Source organism: Bemisia tabaci, chromosome 6, assembly GCF_918797505.1.
Source record: "Bemisia tabaci chromosome 6, PGI_BMITA_v3".
Lineage (NCBI taxonomy): Eukaryota > Metazoa > Arthropoda > Insecta > Hemiptera > Aleyrodidae > Bemisia > Bemisia tabaci.
Genome location: NC_092798.1, coordinates 24,386,250 through 24,408,002, shown reverse-complemented (window position 1 = coordinate 24,408,002; position 21,753 = coordinate 24,386,250). Strand labels below are relative to the sequence as shown.

Below are 21,753 nucleotides of genomic sequence, written 5' to 3'. Positions count from 1 at the left end.
GCGCGGTGCGGCGCTGCGCGGCCCGAAAGAGGCGCGTGTCAGGTTATTTTCGCCCCGGCGGGACGCGGCTCGGGGGAGCGGCGGGGGAGTGCGGCGGCGGCGGCGGCCCCGTCTATTCTGGTTCGCAGCATCCGAGAGACTCGCGAGGGCCCGCGCCCGTGGACCCGCGGCCAGTCGCACCGAGACCGGCTCCCGGAGACCAGAGCCACGCTCGTCCGAGCCGCGCGCGTGTGTGAGTGCAGTGTGTGAGTGTGTGAGTGCCTCTCCGTCACGGGATCCTCCGGCTCCGATGGTGAGTGCCAAGCGGGGTTGACCACGTCACGTTCCCTCCTCCCGCCCTAGGCCCCGCCCCGCGACACCCCTGCGCCCCCACCCCTCGCGCCCTCCGCGCCGCCGGGGCCCCGGCTTCAGTCCGCTCGCGCCTTCACCCGCAGCAGCCTGTATTGCGTTTTGCGTCCCGACGCCTGCCCGCGCCCCGACGCCCGTCGCCCGCCCGGCCATGTATATCCCCGATAACCTCCGCAGCTGTATGGTCGAGCCCGACGTGTCCACCTACCTCCAGGCTCCCTCTTCGGGCCAGGTGGAGTTCCTCTTTTCTATTAAATGTGCCCGCAGTTATTTCATTTTGAACCCGGATTTTTATTTCACCCCTCGCACCCCTCCCCCCTGGACACGTGGTTATACCTACGCACATTTATATTTTGTTTCTCGTTTGCTTTTCACTTTTTTTTTTGCGGGGGAACAGCTTTATGGTTTTGAAAGGCACCGTGTGCAAGGTTGAAGTGTACATGATAGTTTTTCAAAAATCTCGGTAGGATTTTTCTTTGACATTTCAAATTGTTGGTTTTCAATTCATAGTGATTGATCGACTAAATGTTATCGATTGAATTTAACCTCAACATAAAAATTTGTGAAGCATACTCAAATTAGCATTTAATTGATGGCGAAGTTTACTTATCCTCTTTTAATTGAAGATGTGCCAAGTAACTTTGCACACGTGCCTTCCTCCATTTTTTCTTCCTTATTTTTCCAGGGGTTATTCAGTTTTTTCAATATGGTTTTTTATCAAATAGATCTTTGAAATATTCCTGCAAATTATTCCACCTTAGTTATTTCGTCACAATTATGTTTTTACTTTTTATTTATTTTTTTTAAATTTTTTTTTTATCCCGTATTTTGGTGTTCTTATGGCTTATGTTGTCCTACCGTAGCTTTTAGCTGTTGGTGGCGATAAACCTATTTAGCGTACTTGTCATATTCGCCTAGAAATCCCCTAACAACCCCTGAGCCCCACGTTTATGGTCTGGTCCCTCATGTTAGACGTCTAGTAGTAATGAATGTTTGATGTTCTCAATTTTTAAAAGCTCCTCTCATATTCAACTCTGCAATTCTTCGTTCACAAGCGCAAATAATGATGTCCATTTCTATTAGAGAAATAGTTGATTGCTCTAAATGCACTTAATTAGCTCTGGAGATAGCCGGGAAAATCGTATCTTTATGTGGCCCTATCGTCTAAAAAAAAAATCTGATAAATTTGTAACAAAAATTTACTCAATAGAAGCTCATTTTATGAGTTGGTTAGCCTTCCTTCAGTACTTTACAAAGTTGCAATAATATTTAATAGCGTAGTTTTATAAAAACATATTTCCTTTTCTTGAAATGAAATACAGAACAAACTCGTTCCCAGTCAACTTCCATACCGACGCGTGCCCAGGGACTGAAATATATTCATGTTTTTTTTTACTTGCCGATGCTTGTAAAACCGGTTGTTTCATTAAAAACCCAAGTTTTTTTGGTAGAAACTCGCGTGTTTGTGGATGAAAGAATAAATGGATAAGAAATTGAACCGTCGCGTCGTTTTGGTCTCAGAAAATTCAAAATTGAACGATAAAGATTTTATAGAAAAATTTGCCAGAAAGGCGTAACGCTAGACCCGGCGTGCTTAATTTTTTTTCATAGCTTTAGACGCACGTAGGAGGTAGATCCAGTCCCCTAATTATTATGCCAGGTCAGGATTTAAAAAAGTAAAGAAAAAAACCTTACAAAACAAAGTGTTTCATCGTAAAAGATTCTGGAGTAAAATAGAAAGCACTACTTGATCTCGACATGACTTTTTCAAAGATCTGTACAAATTTTGCACGCGTGATTTGTCACCCAACAATCATGTCCTCTCAAGAAACCAGTTTCAAATCTTCCTCTTGCCATCTCTTATTATTAGCGAAGAAAGGGACTCTCAGAGATGTTTCTCTCACAGTTAAATTTAAACCCTTTTAACCATTGGACCATTTGGTTTTATTTTCTTGTGTCAATATCCTGGTTTTGGTTGTAGCTTCTTCCTCTCCCTTCCCTACCCCAATTTTTCGTTGAAAATTTTTTTTATAAACATTGAGGAATCAAATGATTTTAAGCGTTCATTTTTGGGACCAATCGTTAAACCAAGTCTGGGCTTTGGCTCAAAGTCATTTAGTTCTTTTTTGAAAATTTAATTGTACTCAGGATTTTAAAAAATTCGGCTAGTGTCAGGGACAAACTCAACAACGCTTCAGTATTCATCTCTTTACAATTGATGAAATTGTGCGTGTGCGTCAACCTGATTTCGAAGATACACTGTAAAGTAATCTTTACACGAGAGATTGTGATATAATCGTTTCTTTACATTTTATGATCTTTTCTCTAATCCAGGATTCCAGTAATAATTTTAGAAATCTGTAACCTGCATTATTCTACTCACAATTAGACGGAAAGAAGCTTTTACCAAATGCTTGTGTGCATTCTGTGATACCCCCTATCAAATTGTCCTTAAGATACCAATTTTAAGATCGACAATCATCCAAAGCTCAACATTTTCCACCTACAATTCTTATTTTATTTTGAAAATTGACAAATAAGAAAGGACTTAATTTTATGTCTTATTCAGTAAACGACTTATTCTGTTCGAAATCATTCCTAAAAGGAAAATATACGGGTTTCCTATGTTTGATACATGGTTTAATTGCAAGGCAAACGAAAACATAGGATTACAAAAAAGGACATTAACGGAGGTTAGGGACGTTATTTAAAAGGACGTTACAAATCCGCGCAAAACATCACTTTTGGTGTACCTTTCATTATGATCGTCCATGAGAAAAGGGACATTTCCCCCTTTGTGAAAATTGAGTCTATGATACAAGAGCATGGAATTAATGAGTTGATGATAGTTTTCATAGAAAACATTGGAATTTTCAATTTGCAATTTTCCAGATGCGGAGCTCTCAGATTATAATGCGATCGCACCTACTCTTTTGACATGAAAATTAACCTAACCTCTCGCAACTTTAACTTTAGAAGACCACACTGGAATAAAACGCATTGGATCTAGAGTCCAGACTCTTGAAAACATTGACAAGAAAATGGACTCTTGATTCAATCAGATTTTTGCTTAAATCAAAAGGAAATCCGCTCAAATTAAGAGGCTTGGTTCTAGCATGCAAAAATCCGATTGAATCAAGAGTATTTTTTCTTGTTGATGTTTTTAAGAGGCTGGACTCTAAATCCAATGTGTTTTTTTTTTCCAGTGCAGATCTGTAGGGCTTCCCGTCAAAATCTAAAAATCCCGCTCTTTGATGCAACTGCACAACTGCTGCACTGAAAATCTTGCCACCTGGGACCAAGATCCCTTATTTCCCGCGGGAGGTCAAATTTAGAAAATTTTTGCTCGTATTGGTCTATCTCGCATTCATTTCCTCTCCTCCAAAAAAAAATTCATTAGATTTTCCATTTTTTTTTTTGCCATGTGCCCAGCCACCGACTGTCTTATTGAAGCGAAGGAATTATATCGGCGTTGCCAATTCACACATCGAATTTTCAATTTCCCCAGACGGAATTGCTGGTCGGATCTACGGGTTGGGACGACACGGCGACCGCGCTGCAAGACTTATTAATAGCCCCAGTTTGCATCCCGTGAAATGTCAACGTCGAGGGTTTCCTCCTGTCGCCCTAAGCAAATACAACGCATGTCCAACGGGAATCTCGTGTAGATACGCTGTTCTTCCCAGGCCTGACTCTCGGGTCCACGGACTCTCCGGGTCGGGTGGGGAAAGGGGGGCAGGGAGCTATGACGCCTACCTAAGTATCCTAAGCTGCAGTCTGCACTGTAGGGCTGACTTTTTTATATTTTTTGCCGAGTTTTATACCCGTTTTTCTGCTTCATACGTGACATTCTAGATGTCTCCTCGACCTGTCATCCGCTTATCAGTCCATCTGTGGGTTGTGATTTCCCCGCTGGCGCCAAATAGCCGCATTTGATTTTCCCCCGGAATTTTTTCTTTCCTGGTGTGATTGTAAATGCAGGAAATATGAATGAGGGAGCAAACGGGAATATTCCAACTCAGGTTGGAATAGTAGATGCGGATTGCGGAGAGAACATTTTTTTCAGTGTAGGTGAATTTAGGTCAAGTTTATCCAATAACCATAAGCTGTCATGCAGTACTGTCTCAGATCTAGTATCTGGCCTCTGCCTGATTCTCATTTCGCAGAATTGAAATCGATGGATTCAATGATCTTAAATGCAAGAATAATCTTCTGACACAAATGATATTATGTTATAACCAGCGAATGGAGGGACAGATTAACGTACTTACATCAAAAGGAACTTTGTGCATTGTGACTGTATTCTTGTAATACGTAGGGCCCAGGTCAAAATATGCATAGTTCCTTTTGATTTAAATACGTTCAGATTTGACCATCATCAGCCTGACTGTGGCGTCAAAGCATTATTGCATATTTGAAAAAACAAACATCTACAAAACCAATTAATAGTGGCAAATATGTTTTTCTCTCTTAGATTTTAATTGTTTACGGTAACTTACCTTTCAATGTACATATTTCAACTTAGTTTTCCAGCCAACAATAACTTTCCTCCATATGCTATTTTCTCTTAAAGTAAAAAATCATGAATTTCCTCAATAACCTTTAAACTTAAGATTTCAAATACTTTGGATTTTAAATAAGAACCAAATTACAGGTGAATTTGAAGTCTGTTTTTATCACAGAGGACTGTTTTTCTTTCTCCTTTCTTTTGTTTGAAAATGTGTGTCTATCTTTCCAGAAAATTAAACGGTCGAGAGCTCATTTCCTCCCCCATGCGAGAATACGAGTACTTCCGCTATTTTTAAAAAACTCTGGTTTTCCTTCGTTGAGCGTTTCTTCGCGTCACTGACAAAGTTCGAGGAATAATTGACAGGCCGGGACAGGAGCAGCACCCAGGCGGGGCAGCGGGGCGATGGGGCACAAAAGAAACTTCCGTGAGAAAACAGCGGCTAGAAAGTAGGGAGACGTTCTATTTGCGTCTAATGTTCATCACGGGCACGGGTTTTATATTTTTCGCCTCCAGCCCCGACTAGAAAATAACGCGTTTTTTTCGCGTAGAGCACGCGCTCACCGTAACACGCTCGATTGAGACTGAAGAGGCTGTTTCCAGTAGACGCTGATGATGTCACAGAAAAGCGATTTATCGGTTTATTCTTATTGGTAGCATTTGAAGTGGTTACATCAATATTATTGTTTTGTATCCACAACTCGATATAACCGAGAACCCCCTCACCCCATAGTGAGATCAGGACTAATAACATCTATGTTTTTCAAGGATAGGGTCATGGGTAATACTGGTAAAAAGATGAGTAGTTTCGATGACGAAGGTCACCAAAATTAATGTCTCGACTACAATAAAATATGATGTTTCATTCCGTCTTTAGTTTACAAGAGGCATGCTGCCTTTGCTTTTAAAGCTTCTTTTGTTGTAAGCAGCTTTCATGGTTGTACAAAATCCACCAAAGGTATGTCCGTAAACGTGGTTTTATTTTGACGAATCTGTTCAAAAATTTTTCATCGTTTCATTTTATTCCTCATATAGTTTTTGTACTTATTGAAGCCATCAGGAATAGGGAATGTAGAACTTGCACAACGTCATTTGACGTCTTTTGATAGAACAAAAGTATCATCAATTGCGGAATTACTCGCATCAAATTTTGATTTTATTTCTAGTGCGCATCATGAAAATATACATTCAAAATAAAGCCTTGACTAAGGATGTGGAAGACATTCAATTCAGTTTTATGAAAACTTTTACGCGTACCATAAGACGCACGCGTTAGTCTTAAACATGTATGAAAGTATTGGAAAATTGTATCCAAAATGAATTTTGATCTGATAGGAATAATATACAACTACCTTTGAACACAACGAGCAAAGGTGTCCATGTAAGTCCACTGCTTGGATAGGCAACTATTTTAACCTAATAGAGTTGTGTGTGGTATCATTCCCATACGCAGGCGTTTTTCGCGTGAATTTGCCGTGCAAGACTACACTTGGTATAAATTTTAAGGAGTCTTGCACAGTGAAGGAATGAACAATCTTTGTTTCATATGACGCTTCTTTCACTTTTATTTGCTACCAGAGCTCATTATACTTTGGTCTATTTTCAACGTCAATGAACCGAAAGAGTTAAAATTTTCCTCGCATAGCAGGAATCTCGTTTAATCCGCATTATTATTTTCTTTTTCATTTCATCAAGCAGTGAAATATCTCACGATTTTACGTCACTTAAGTCAAGAGGAAAACAACCGAAGAATCTATTTCCGTCGGTCTCCCAATACACAGAGCAAGGATGAGTATGCTCTCCATAAAAACAAACTTAACAACATTAATTAAATCCCAACAGAAGCGATAAAAACGGTTGTGTGGTCCCAGAAATGTCAACATCTAAACTGGATACAATTGACGCAAATGCATAATTTTTCCGCACCGGTCGCAAACGGTCAAAAAATTCTTGGGTAAATGAATTTACGGGGCTTTACGGGATACATATTTCAGGCTCCTTCCCCTCCGACCCGATAGTATAGCTTTCTCCCGGCTTTAAACTACTGTCTGGTCGGCGCCACGGTTGCGAAATTTTCGTGGAAACCGAATTTCGGTGACGCAGGACCATCGGACCTTCACACAGATTCCGGCAACATAGTTGGCATCAATCCATGATGCAGTCGTTCAAGCATTAGATAATCCGATTCTTAATAAATCCTCGGTCCTATGCATTCTTTCAAATTCTCCCTTTGTGCCCCCCTCCCCCTCCCCGCTCCCGGAAGCCGCATCTCCCCGGAACTCGCCTCGGGCTATGTTTAACCCAATTTTTCTCCCTTTTTTTCGTCAAAAAAGATATGACAAATTGTCGAGCATTTGGACCGTATAAATCTTAGTAATGAAGCTTCGTCTGTTTTACACGCGCGATAAGGTGGGGTGGGTTCGTCTTCGTTCGCAACAATTAATGTTGAGAAGCCAACCTGACCCAATTACCAGAGGATATTAATACCTGCGCTGAGTGGACGAACCTGCGGAGATCTCGAATCTGGTCAGGAGGCGAGAGATGGAGCTCATGGTGAAAGAAGTAAGCGAATGGAACGCTTTTAGTTTCTGTTTTTCTTCCTTTTTTCCGCTCTCTTCTTCCTTATCTGGTTAATGTTCTTTTAATCCAAAAATTTCGATAGGAAAATAGTTGGTCATGTTACATAACAAGATATTTTAAATACAAGTTGTTGGTTACATAATGAACTAACAAGCAACTAAAGAGGTAGCCTTAATTCCTACAAATTTGCTGAGGCAGGTGAACTCGCCCTATTTTTGGAAATTTATTTTATGCAGCTAAAAGACCCAAAAGGCTTAAATTAAAACATTAAAGTGGCCGTCTTCAATATTTTGAACGTAGTGAATGTGACAAACTCGTTCAAATTACTTTTAAATGAAACATCGGTTTGTCTAGGTTTAAAAAGGAACTGACCCAAACTTTTCGGCTTCAAAAAAGAAGGGAAAAGAAAATGAAAAACATGAAATAATTACAGTATGTCCTGAAAATTAATAACTGAATCAGTCCGGTAAATCTAAGTCAGATCCTTTTACATTTTCTACTTTTTTTCTGATACCTTGTACTTTTGGATCTGGTCGAGAAGCTTTTTTTCGGTTTGCCCATCAGAGCTAAACTTTTGGATAGAACAGATCCGTTTTCCTCTTCCTATCTCCAAGCGAAATCTAGTATTTCTAGGACTCTAGTAATATTTCAGGCCTCCTTTCAAAATAAACAAAGCGTAAGTCCTATAATGAGGGTGGAAGTATCCAAACACGATATATTGTTTTCGGTCAGTCAAATTGAACGGTAAATTTTTGCGTTCGGATTCTCGACGGAGGAGCGTTTCGTTACTACATTTCAACCTTGCGAAATTTTGACTCGCAAATTATTTACTTTCCTCTAGAATCCACGCCAAAAAAAATGTTGCACTTTTAGACTGCGAACGAAGATCGTGCATGTGAAGTCAGTTTAGCATTGAAAGTAAAGGCATGAATCAAGATGGCGAATCTTCTATCGCAGTCTAGAAGTGCGTAAACATGTTCGGCGAGGACTCTAGCAGACTGTTAGGCATTTCTGACTGATAATTTTACAAAGTATTTTTCTTCGAATTACACGCCTTAGTAAGGACAGAGCTCACTCACACAGTCAACACAGACACAGTCGTATTTTTTTTATCGAAGGGGGAAAAATGCATTTGCTATCGTTAGCTTTACAGTTTGAGAATTTGAGTTACGTTCTTTCGTCTGGGAGACAATTTTCGCAAAATTCGCGCAACATCTCGATGCTTCACTGTGTAAAAAAAGTATCTTGGATCCTGAGTCCAGACTCTAAAAAATTTGGCAATGAAACGATTTTCTTGATTCGATCGGAATTGTGCTTGAATCAAGAGGAACTCCACTTAAATTTGCCCACCTTTTAATGCGAGCAATTTCAGAATTCTAGAAAAATTCTGATTGAAGCAAAAGTATTTTTTCCAGTCACATTCTGAACTCCGGAACCAAGAGACTTTTTTCTAGTATGGATTGCATTTTACAAAAAGGAACCAAGGGTAACCCAGTGTAACTATGATAGTGCAACTTTTTCTACCTTGCAAATGTAAACTGAACATTTAAAGAACACTGGAAAAAAAAACACATTGGATCCAGAGTCCAGACTCTTAAAAACATCGACCAGAAGAAATACTCTTGATTCAATCAGATTTAAGCTTAAATCAAGAACCAAGCCTCTTAATTTGAGCGGATTTCCTTTTAATTTAAGCTTAAATCTGATTGAATCAAAGTAAGTATACTTTTTTTGTCAATGCTTCCAAGAGTCTGGACTCTAGATCCAATGTGTTTTTTTTTTCAGTGAAGTTTCATCTTTACTTCCAATGAAGTACAATTTCAATTTGGAAATTATCTTCGTAAATACATTTTTTCCCCTGATTTCAGTAATTTCATTGCAAAGAATGTAAGTAGCACAATCTTAGCAAAATCCGGTGCTCCTGGTTCCTTTTCGCAAAATTCAATCCATACAGCGCATCGCGCATTGGATAGCGAAATTTCTGCGTATTTATCGCTCGTGAACTATCACTTCCAATAAAATACAATTTCAATTCGGAAGTTATGTTTGTAAACACAATTTTTTTCCTAATTTCAGTAATTTCATAGCAAAGAATGTAAGTAGGACAATCTTAGCAAAATTCGGTGCTCCTGGTTCCTTTTTGCAAAATTCAATCCATGTAGCGCATCGCGTAGTGGATAGCGAAAATTTCGCGTATTTATCGCTCGTAATCGCGTATTGGCGATCCCACTCAGATACCGCGGGAGGGGCGGCATCGGCGTGGTCAGGAGCACCCGCCTCGTCTCCCGGCGGCGGCTGATTGTGACTCAGGGTCCGGGGCCCGGGCCGGGGTGATGCAGTCGCAGCGCGGACACGACGCACGACGGTCACTCGCACTCGCATCCCAACCCGGACGCTCCGCCGTTCGACGTACCCGCGCGCAATTTATATTTCGCGGGCTCGGGAGGCGTGGCCCCGGCCGCCGCGCCGCGCCATTGGCCGTTATCAATTCTATCGGGCGGGGTTTGCGATATTTGATTGAAGTGCAGCTACCCGCTCCGACTCGCCCGCAGACCCACCCGGCGCGCGCTCCGTGATTTATCCCCCGTTCCGCTCCGCTGCCAAAAGTTCCCCCGCCCGCGTTCCGACCGCCGAAACTCGCCGAGCGCGTTCCCTCGCTTTTTCCCGCTAATTGTTTACCTCCAGTGTTCGCTCCGCGACTCGGCATATTTTCCCCTCTCGCTCACCTCGATTTTTTTTGCGCTTTTTTTTCGCGCCGCGTTTTCCCGCCAAATCCCGAAAGTTGTGCGCGACCTTGAGCTTTTCGTGACTTTGACGATTTTGGTGGTGTTCGCCAGGAAGTACCCAGGATTATTCTGCTTGCAAGTGCGTCTAAGTGTTTGTTGGTGGAGTGCGGCACTCGAGTTGGTGGGTTTAATTGGCGGAGAAATACGACGCGATGAGAGTCGGCACCAAAATGAAAAGACGCGCGAGCTGAGACAGTTTTCCCGCTAATTATATCCGCTGCGATTATTCTCAGTCGGCCGCGGGGTTGGATTTACCGCCGTGAAATGTACTCTGCGCGTCTTTTAATGGATTAGGTTTTGTTCTAATGAATTTATGGCCCATTGCGCCGCGTCGTTTTGATTCTCAGTGTTTCTGATAGAATTAAAGGGAATTAATCTTGGTGACCCGTCCGTTCCATGCGCGAGTTTTTTTGTTCTTTCGAAGTGGTACAAGTAAATGGGTTTGTGCTTCACGTATGAACGCTGTGTGAGTGACGTTAAGAGGGTTTGAGGTTATGTATCAAAGTGCAACGTATCCACCTACAGTGGGTTATCAAGCTGTCAATTGGCATTCCCAGTGCTATCCTCAAAAGGTAAAAAACAACAAATTAAATTTTAAAAAAATGAACCCTTTACATTTTTATCAACGTATTCTTTCACACCAGGTTTGGTTCCTCATCGAACCCTTATTTTTTCCGCATTTTTTCTCGTCGAGGATAAATGTATAAGATTTACAATTTATTATCATTAGAAATTGCAATTTTTCAGATAACGAAGTTATTAACTCGAATTTACGTCATCATTAAGAAGGTTTCATCCTCGATTTTTCTCGGACCATTTCTCGCTCGCCTCTTTTTATACATTCGCTTCACAATTTAGAAAATTATTTTAAGCTCGTAAAGTCACCAAAAGAACTCGAATTTTTTATCGTATTTTTTTTTTTTTTTTTTTAAATTAAAAATACAGATATATCAACGTAAGTCACCAAAATAGCAATTGAGTTTGAGTGAACTTGACCACTTAACTCAGCAGCTACTTTCGCGCACCCAAAGAAAACTGTCGGTGTTGACCTAGTCACATATTTTGGCTTCAATTATCGACCACGAGAAATATGATTATTTTAAGTTGTTTTACAACCTGGAAGCACTTTAAGGCACCATTTTTCCTGGCGAATTTTTTCGCAGCTTGTCTATTGCATTCATGGTATAAAAAATATTTCATTTATCGCATAACTTTTCGCAAACACTTTTTCTTGTAGTACTTTTTCTCGGGTAGAATTTATTCTTCTCTTTTGGTTTCGGATTTTTAGTTAAAATCAATTTATTTACCGTTAAATTGTATAGTAGTAACTTTTTTATATCTAAGCGATAAAGGCTTTAAGGCTTTAATTTCCAGGCAAATGTGCCTGACCAGCTTGGCTTGAGTTATAAAATAATTTTTCTTTATTTTCTTTTCTTTCTTTGAACAATGACATACCTGTTTCATGCTTGAATATGCTCCATACCATAAAATCTTAAAATGGTTTGAAGTTTCCAAACGGCTGAAAAATTGAACTGCCCCCATCAATAAAAATTTCATTCTTGAATTTGAAGACTACACTTTTCGATAATCGTTTTAAGCAGTTCTGAATGTGACTATGTTAATGCTTTAATTTTCACAGTCATGAATCGTGGATGGTCGTCACATGATAGTGGGCAAGGAAGTTTAGTATCAACTTCCCATCATTTTAATTTTTCTCTACGCGACGTGCATTTGCCGTGGTCTTGTCTTTTCAAAGAACGGGCAACCAGTATCAACGATAGATCGTAAATTTTTAACCATAATCTGCCGCTGCAACTTAAGACAAAATGTTCATCCGAAATCAAGAACGTAGTGATACTTCAAAGTTTAAAATTATACCTCTCACAAAAAATGTGTCAGAATATTTCTAGGATTAAACAGGTATCTTGGAACGAATGAATGAAAAAAAAAAAAAAACTCTACGAGAAAAATCTTATCTGTACTCTTCATTCTTGATTCAACACCAAATATTCATTGGCGGAAAATTTTAGAATTAAAGCTCCTTCAGTTATTTCAACAATCAAGTTGTTAAATTGGCGTTCCATAAAATAAAAAAATTAACTGAATGTCAATTGAAACATTACGCTTAGGTTTATATTTGATAAAATTGAGGTTTCGTCACAAAATTTGAGTGAAGCCTGGTAGTTGTGCGACTGAGGCGCACTGACGCAAATCTTCTTGTGTTTCGGTCGTTTGTCCTACGGGTGAGAAAAATAGCGTGAAAAAGGAGGTAAACGGATGAGGAAGAAACGTGACAGAAAGATAGATGGACAAACGAGTAGCGATAACGATTGGAACCGGTTTGTATTAAAATCTGTCTGGAAAATGAATCGAGAGGACGCAGTTGTGAGCCTCTGCTGCAAGTGGGGGTGAGAACCGTGTGAATGTGGAGAAAGAACCTGCTCATACGTGCCAAACTTGAGGTTAAATTGTAGCCTATATATTTTCATATTATTTTCAAATAAGGAATATAACTGAGAGGGATGAATATATGACACATTCTCTTGGAATCCATTATTTTTAAGTGACCGAGAAAAGAAAGCCATAATCCATATCACAAGAGCATAGGGAGATGAGTCGCCAAGGCAATTTAGACATTATCTTCTAGACAAATAAATTGGTTTTATTAAAAAAGTTTGCATTTTCAGAACATTTTGCCCAAAATTAAGTTTGGATCATTTCAACCCTAATATCCTCAATCCAAGCTAACTTTTCAACATAACTCAAATTGAATTATTTTAATGTTTTTAGAATTTTGATTTTTGAAAATTGTATTAGGAGGATGTAAGTTGGCAGGAATTTTTAGAAGAGATCAGGTCTGTAACGATAGAGTACGTCTGATCATGAAAGTCTTAAGTCATGGTCTCAGTTAAAATTTTTGTCACAAATAATAAGATGAGCTATTTCGGAGCTACTTGCTCCGATCCGAAGATCCAAAATAAAGCGGCAAGATAGAAAACACCCCATGAAGCACGTACGAAAGAAGGAAAAATGCAATGAAAAACGCTATACAACCCCACAAAACAATAATAATAGTGAACCAAGATAAGTTAAAACAAAAGGAAAACTCGGAACGTTATGCGCTAAATGCGGAGTCTTCCTGTAGGTATCAGTTGACATTCCCAATCCCCAGGAAGTAAAGGGTTGAAAACGCTTCTCCAAGATTATAAACTATTAATTTCAGGTTCTAATCATTTTCTCTGAATGAAAAAGGATTCACGGAAATATCGCGAGAATGCACGATAATCCTGAAGATTCTTTTTTATTCTAACAAAAAATTCAATTGTCTTGACATGCCGAAGTTACAAAAATCTCGTAAAACACGGATTATGCAAATCATTACTTGCACGCGTTCTGAAAATGAAAGAAAGCGAACCAATTTTACTTTAATGTTTTTTCGACAGAATAATATGTTCCTTTACTTGTATTCTTTGCTCAATCTTTTTTGAAACATGACTATTTGCGTAATTTACTAAACTGAGAGATATAGTTAAGGGAGGCGCGTTGGCATTGCTATTTTCAATTATTCTATTTTGAAAAAGACTAAAAAATTTACCGTAATCAAGTTTGAGGAACAAATTATTATACTTAAAAACACATTTATTTGCTTTCAAACTGTTAGCAAATCCTTCAAATCACCATTTGAAATATTTTACAACTGAAGGTTATAAAACTGGCTGATCGTTTTGATTTTTATAATTATGCTTTCAGTTTGATTCGACCTTTGATTTTTTCCAAATTATAATACGAATTTTGGTCAATGTGTACTTGTCCATTCCGATACGTGCAACGTTTAACCATTCCTGGAAATATTTCTCTTCGATTTAGTTGACAGACGTTAAAACACATTTATTCAAAAAAAAAAGAAGAAGAAGAAGATTCAAGTATAGATCTCGTTGTAATTGATCAAATTCTCACACATTTGTAGAAACTCACTGAGCGAGGTTTGTTATTTATTTATTAAGGGTTCAAGTTAAATTTGCGATTGCCAGTAAAAATAATACATTTTCAATCTTTTGGTTTATTTCTTAAAAATATAGGAAATTAAGCTATCGCGAAAGATTATCGAAAAATGTTCTGAGACCGGTTTTCCGTTTCTCAATCATCTTATAAAATTTTTGGTCAAACTGTTTCACCTAAAATTGGATGGTAAAACGTGGATTTTTTTTTTCCATCAGTAATTCTCTGTGGACACTAATTTATGTTTCCTTGAAGGAATTTATTTTAATTTGATATTTGAGATTTTAAAAGATGAATATTTTTAAATCATCAAGTGCATTTTTCTAAGGAAAAAATAATTCTAGGTAGGAAATGAATCAATGTTTTTTTCTTTAACTTGCATGTAGTTGTGTCAACGTCTAGAAAGACTAAAGATGCAACATCACGCTCCAAAGCGCGTTCCGTTTTCAAAAAAATTGAAATTACAACTACATATATTCCCGCGACTTATGATCAACATCCATTCCTAATTTTAAAGAATTGTGTTTTTCCCTGTGCAACGAACAATCACACTTGTTCTGGAGATTTTTTAAAATCCAAGAAGGCATAAAATGGAGGATTACGCTCCGAGAAGCGTCTTCCTTTAATAATTCTTCGCTTGGCTGACACAAGGGCGTAATTACACATTGAGATGAGCCTGGAAAAGCATTGAATTATATGGAGGATAGGGTTCATTGCAAAGTGTAGTTACGCCCTTGTGTCAGGTAGGCGACGAATTGACCGTGCGAAACAGTAATCATCAAGTTTTCTGCTCTATAAAACTTCTTTACGTTACGCATCTTTAAAATACAATCAAACTACTCATGAGCCGTGCATTTGTAATGCCTTTACTTAGTATGTTTTAATTGAATAAATCCGTAAATTATGAAACATTTGCCTGCAAGGCTGTTTTTAGGGGTGCCTTTAATAATTAACATTCTTCCTTCTTTTAAAGAATTCTTCAATTTCTACCCTAGCATCAAACAATAAAATAATATTTCATTATGTTGTACCAAAAATAAAACATATGTATGATTTTTGTTTGATATGTATGATATGTATGATTGTTTTTTACAACTATAAGCCACCCGATTTCAATACCAGTATTATGCGGGTAGCTTTTTTCACAGAGAAGTTTCTGCCCGGTTGTGCGTGAGGGCGTTGTCACAACATTTTCGTTAGTCCGTTTCGGAGAACAGCGAGTGGTCGCGGAAAATTAATGTTTTCCATATCATTGGTGACGGGTAACATCCATTCACGAAACCGATAAGATCTTACGCCGATACGGAGTGACGAAAATTCCAAGCTCTTCGCAGCATCGATTAATATCAAAACACTTGATTCGTCGTTGGTGAGACTTACGTACCTCCATTTATTTCAAATCTATATAATTGGACGATTCTGGAAGGATTCTATTTCGTTGGAAAAATAGATGATATTATATCTTATACCTCAATGGCCGTGTTTCAACATTTATGATCATACACTTTATTTCTCCATCAGAACATAATCTGATATTTTCTCATCCAGCACGCAGTGTTTATCTACGAGAAACCCAAAAAATCACGTAAAATTTTGTGGAATGATATTGACGTTAGAAACAAAAATCAAGAAAAAGCAAACCATCGATTTCGAGAAGTTTGTAAATTAAGGCTTATGTCTTTCAAGAAAAGAAGAACACCAAGAATTTTAGTCGGAACTGTATGTAATAAGGTGGTAAAATAGTGTTGCGTCTCAAATTTTTCCCACTTCACCGCTGAATTGGTGCTGATGTTTTATTTATGCATGGATTTGTATATTTTTGCATAAATACGTTCTGTTTCTCTAAAAACTCTATTTTAGTTATGCTTTGGAAGCATAAATGGTCATCTTTGACGAGAAAATAAATGCTTATAATTTGTATCTCAAAAAGAACACTTTTTGTACCATTATTGTTTCGAGAGGACTAATTTCTTTTGGAAAATAACAAAAATAAATGAAAGTTTGTTGAAAGGAATTGATTACTGCAATTCTCGCGAAGAAAGGGCTAATAGAGCATGCACGTCTTTATTTATTTGAATGATAGAATGATGTATCGCATTATCAGTACCCTGAGAAAAAAGTCTCGAGCAACCAATCCTTTGCGGTTGTTCTCACTGACTTATGCGAATTGCAGTAAAAAATGACGCAACATGCAGTGAACGAGGCAACGCGGTGCAATACATTAAAAAAGAAAAAGAAATTAGTCAAAAGCTGGTTGGGAAGCCTAGACCTGCATACGAACTGGGAGATCACAATCGCATTTCATAGGATTAATGACTGTCATTTTCTCCTTTTAGGCATCTGAAATGTTCGCGTAAGCTCAGGCCTCTCGCGGTAAAATGCAAGGAATGAGGTTTCGTGGATACGTTCGCTCATTTGCGTTGGTATTTTAGCGAGGGCCGACGATCAGCTTTTAGAAATACTGATTTATGACTCGTCAATGGCCAGTGTTGTACCTTGAAAAATTAATCCGCCACTAGACGTTTGACCCCGTGTTAGCTTATCATCAACGCGCATTACTATGGATTAAACTTGCGCAGAGAGTATCTCTAGTTATTAGTGTCTTTTACGAATTGCCGGGTAAAAATTAATGCTTAAAATAGGGTTTTTTCAGCGACGGTTTCCGTATTTTTGCGTTGTAGAAGCAATTCTTCCCTGAAAAAATTTGGGAGTGAATTATTACTTTTAGATAATACATTTCGACGGTGTAAGTCGGCAATCACATAACTCGATTTGCGACGCCGCAGACTTCCTATCAAACTTCATTTTTTAAATTGAAAACTATTCAACGAACATTCTTTAAAACTGCAGTGATTTTTCTTCTCTATGCGAAGAAAATCCTGCAAAAACTTCAAGGAATGATGTCGATTTGTTCTCCTTTAACAAAATAACATAGAGGCGGAAATTGTCAGACACCGCAAACGAGTTGTATGATTGCCGACTTACACCGTCGATTTATCAAATATAGCCGCTCGATCAGAGCTTCAGAACTGGTACCAAAATCTTTAGGTATAGTTTGACAGACGATATTGCGAGGCCAGATTTGTATACAGCGCAAGGCACTAATTTTCGCAGAGATAAGAAATGTTGCACGAAAAGATGATTTCTTGCCTGCATCGAAAATTGAAGGCGAAGTAGTGTTTTTTTTTTTTTTTTTTTTTTTTTTTTTTTTTTTTTTTATTTCGACCATAAATTATCAGTAATGCAGTAGTCGAGAAAATTTTCTACTAGCTGAGGAATTACGTGGGTTTTCAACACATGTATTTATTACATCTATTGTATCACTGAAACCGTGAGAATCTGGAATATTCTGCATTTAAGTATCTGAATAGAGTTTCAAGAACTGCCCAGAAAGTCTGAGGAATGAATTTATCACATTTATTCTGGAAATTTAACGGTTGAAATTTTGAATTTTAAGTTTCCGTTGTGCGCCGCACAGAAATCCTGTCCAGTTTTTATTTTAGCATGCAAATAATAATTGGTACCAAAATTATTACTTCTTCAGATCGAATTCGTAATAGTGGGACGAATCTCCTTGGAACTACAAATCAATAACTAATGAACTGCATTTGTCAAGCCGACCGAGTCCGATCACTTAGCGCGATAATAGGGCCACAAGATCTCATAATCTGCGGATTCAAGAAGGGTCCACGGTGGTATCATTGCCCCCTTTTTGGACCGAGAAAAAAATATAGAAGGAGGCACTTTAACGTGACCACTAAAATGGGTCGTTTTTTTTCAATCGTCTGAAAAACTTTGCTCAGTTTATCTATTCAGCCAGTTTTTCCCCTTTACCCTATTTTCCTCTTCCCGACGAATGATTCAAAACAAATACTCTAAAAAGAAAGAAAATCCGCAAATGTTCATTGTTCATTCATAGTTGCAATTTTTAAATTTGCGATTCCATTCGTGTAGCTTTTACATCTGAGGGATTTACTTTACTAAGTTTACCCGGAAAGGTCCTCGCCCCTTTAGATTAGTTTGTCAATGGTCCTTTTTTGACCATCGCCCTGGATCTGTTCTTGGTTCACATCGATTTTTCATCCCTCCACCCACACTGGAAAAAAACACATTGGATCTAGAGTCCAGACTCTTAAAAACATCGACAAGAAAAAATACTCTTGATTCAATCGGATTTTTGCTTGAATCAAGAACCAAGCCTCTTAATCTGAGCGGATTTCCTTTTGATTTAAGCTTAAATCTGATTGAATCAAGAGTATTTTTTCTTGTCAATGTTTTCAAGAGTCTGGACTCTACATCCAATGTGGTTTTTTTCCAGTACAGTAAAATTTGGCTCATCCTAAAAATCCAGATGAACCTCTTCTTTAGAGAAATATTTACGGTCCAATGAATTTTTTTCATCGGAACCGTCTCATATGAAGTAGAAAATAACCTCCTTTTTAGACGCGAAAACAAGAGAATGAAGACGAGCCTTGCACTACTTTAACTGCCCCTTACAGCGTCCCATTTCCAGATTCCCACTTATTATCCTCGGCGGCGGATCTAAGCGGAGCTTTTGACCTCCGCCCTTCCCCGCCCGCCCCCGAAAACGGGCTTCCTGGTGCAAGGTTTTTTTCGATTTCATTTGCAACTGTAACTCCGAATCCGCCGTTACGGTTAAAATATGGAATTGAAATTGCGCTCTCCTCCGGGATAATGATGTAGCTAACCCTAAATTTTTACGAGTGTTTTATTCTGTCGGATTACGACCCCTGTAATTCGCGATCCGGGTCGTCTCGAAGGAGTTGTAACGAGCATCGTGTTTACAGTCTGTTTATTCTCTCCGCCGGCTTATCTATTTATGACGGACCGAAAGACCCCCTTAAGGTCCTCGTCGTCGGTTTAATTTTGCTCTCTTTGATTGGATCGAATTGTCTCGCAAAAAATCAGCTTGAATCTAGAGTAATGCAGCCACGAGTTGTCTCCAGCACGATTTCTAAACCTCTTTCATTTTTATCAATTACCTATTTGTATTTGCCTCATTCGGTGTGGTCGTTACAAAAAGCCTAAATAAACGAGAAAAATTGATAAAATTGCTAAAAACTTGATTTTTTTTCTTTACTTATGCATCATGTAGAGGATCACGATTGTCAAATCAACTTAAAGTAGCATAAGTACACAATAACGAGTAATGATATCTGAGCATTTTAAGAACAGGGTCGGAAATAGGTGCACCAGCCTTTGAGTCCAAGGGCCAACACTGCAGTTTTCTTTTCCGTCCCACTTCAAATAAACTATGAAAATTGTGTTCGACCATAGTAGGTATCCAGTGCCCTTGTTTCTCCTAGGTTTATAGTTAAGTATATTGTAGACCCTCTGTCCTCCTCTTGTCACACATTCGTGCCAAAAAACATATCAAATTGCGTTTCAGAGGAGTTGACATTTCAAATTTTATCCAGGGACGCCCTCCAGACCTCTATCTGCAGGGAATTGTCTCAATTAAATCTCCCTTCCACAAGGTGATGCCAAGGTGTGGCGTGCTTTGCGATACTTCGATCGATCTGTCATTTTGAACCTATGGAAAAAGATCGATAAACAAGGTGTTTGTGACGAACATCTTAATGATCGATTCTTTATCATAGCTTCAAATGGGGAAAACTCGATGGTCGATCATTCACGCCTCGCCATTGGTGATGCATTTTAGAGGGAGAGAGTTCCTCTTATTGCGCCTAGGGGTAAAAAAATCGTAAATACAGCCGTGTTTCAGAACATTCAATTCCAATTTTTGTTTTAGTATTACTTAAATAAAATTCATAAAGTTCTAGGATTCCTACCTCTTGAATAAACCCTCTCACTGAAATGACGAGTTTTCACGGAGAATCGTGAATGCGAGACGGAGGATTTGATGCCTTGGAAAGAAACAAACAGAAAATCGCGATAGGCCGAGTTCATTTGAGGCTCAATTTAAATAAGAAATTTTTCTCGGCGTGTTTATAGTGCCCGCTCTCATCTCTCCTCGCTGCCCACTTTCGGAATGTCGATCGGAGCGACTCGGAGTGTTTCACTCGTCCACGCGGCTTTCCTCCTCTTTATTTTCCGCGTCGGACCAAGTCGGAGCCGTGACGGGATTGCCGGTGCCTCGTAAAACTCGCCTATTCCCCATTGATTTACGGGGAAAGTAGGCGAATTCTCCGGGCGAGCTGGTAACGTCGGCCGGCGATCACAGCCGCGTCCAGCTGATTTAATATCATTCATAATTAATTAAGGCCCATTTGTATACGCAGAAAATCTAAATCGCGACGAGGGCGACCCCCAGCCCCGCCGCCACCGCACGGGACCCGACCTGCCCCAACACCGACAGTCTGACATTCACCGCTCATCAACTGATTCGCTGTGTGTTGCCGGCTGAGGCGTTTGGACGCCATCGGATCGGAATGCTCATATCCGCTTCTAAATGGACCGAGTTTAACAGAACCAAGTTGCATTTTAGAGAAAAAAACCAGTTTAGGATAGTTTTGAATTCAACTAGAGATACATTTTGTCTTCTGCCAAAAAATTTTAAGTCGGAAACTATTTTGAATGTCAAAATAGGCTTCAAACTTTGTCCTCAACGTTAAGTTCTTACTCTTAAGCGGGAATAAAAATTATCCTCAGCAGTGAAAAGTCAGAGCACAGTGTGTCATTTTTAGCTCTAGAACTTGAAATTAGCTGTTACCCTCAAAGTATTTCGCGAATACTTTTGAACACTACATTTTTGTCACAACTAGTAAGATCATGACTTGTTCCAACACTACCTAACACGCTTTGTAAATTCGAAATTTTGAATCATAGCAACGGAACTTTCTATGAAAACATTTACTCTTAGAGTTCAATTATGCTCCGATGCAATGCGAATAACTTGCAACCACAAAGTATCATGCTCGTTTCGGTCAAAGTTTGGTTCGAAAGTCACGAGGTTATGCGGTGGTTAACCAATGATCTCAGCTTTATCCAGAAATTCCTATCCCTGAACAGCACCAACATTCATTGTGCCGTATTAATTTATTTTTTAAGCCTTATCGTACGAAAAGTCTTCAACGCTTGAAAGCTATACTTATAGGTATTAATGATTATATTTTGAAATTGAATATCTTGCCCAAGTTAGTAGAGTCGTCGGTTTTTGTAACAATGTCGTTTTTCCTCCATCCAAACTTTTGAAAAAATATTAAGTCCCCTGTGCAGTGAAGAGGATTTATTTCGTTTGTTTTGAGTCTGTCCACAGTATGTTTTCTGTCTCGATTCAGCTTTTTCTTGCAAAGTCTAAAGGAAAGCTAAAAGCCCAACCAGGGTTCTCTTCTGTGATCCTCTGGTATCTTAAGATGTGTACCACCGGGTAGAGTGAAGTTGTGTGACGAGCTGTTTACCAAACGAAAATAGGTTATTTCAACGTCATGCCAGTTAGCTCTACTCGATTTAGTTAGCTCTACTCGATTTCAGTGTAGGCAGCACAATTCCTACGTGGTAGATTAGTGGTATATCATTGTGAAATGACACCCTCACTTAGCGTGTATAAGT

General features: G+C 39.0%; 1 protein-coding gene across 1 annotated transcript in view; it reads left to right on the top strand.

The window, feature by feature from the left end:
• Positions 1-394: 394 nt before the first annotated feature.
• Positions 395-21,753, top strand: part of NfI (Nuclear factor I) — a 285,410-nt gene continuing 264,051 nt past the window's right edge. The window contains 1 exon segment of the mRNA XM_019059222.2: positions 395-580. Within this exon segment, the coding sequence (XP_018914767.2) occupies positions 500-580 (81 nt within the window). The 5' untranslated portion in view covers positions 395-499.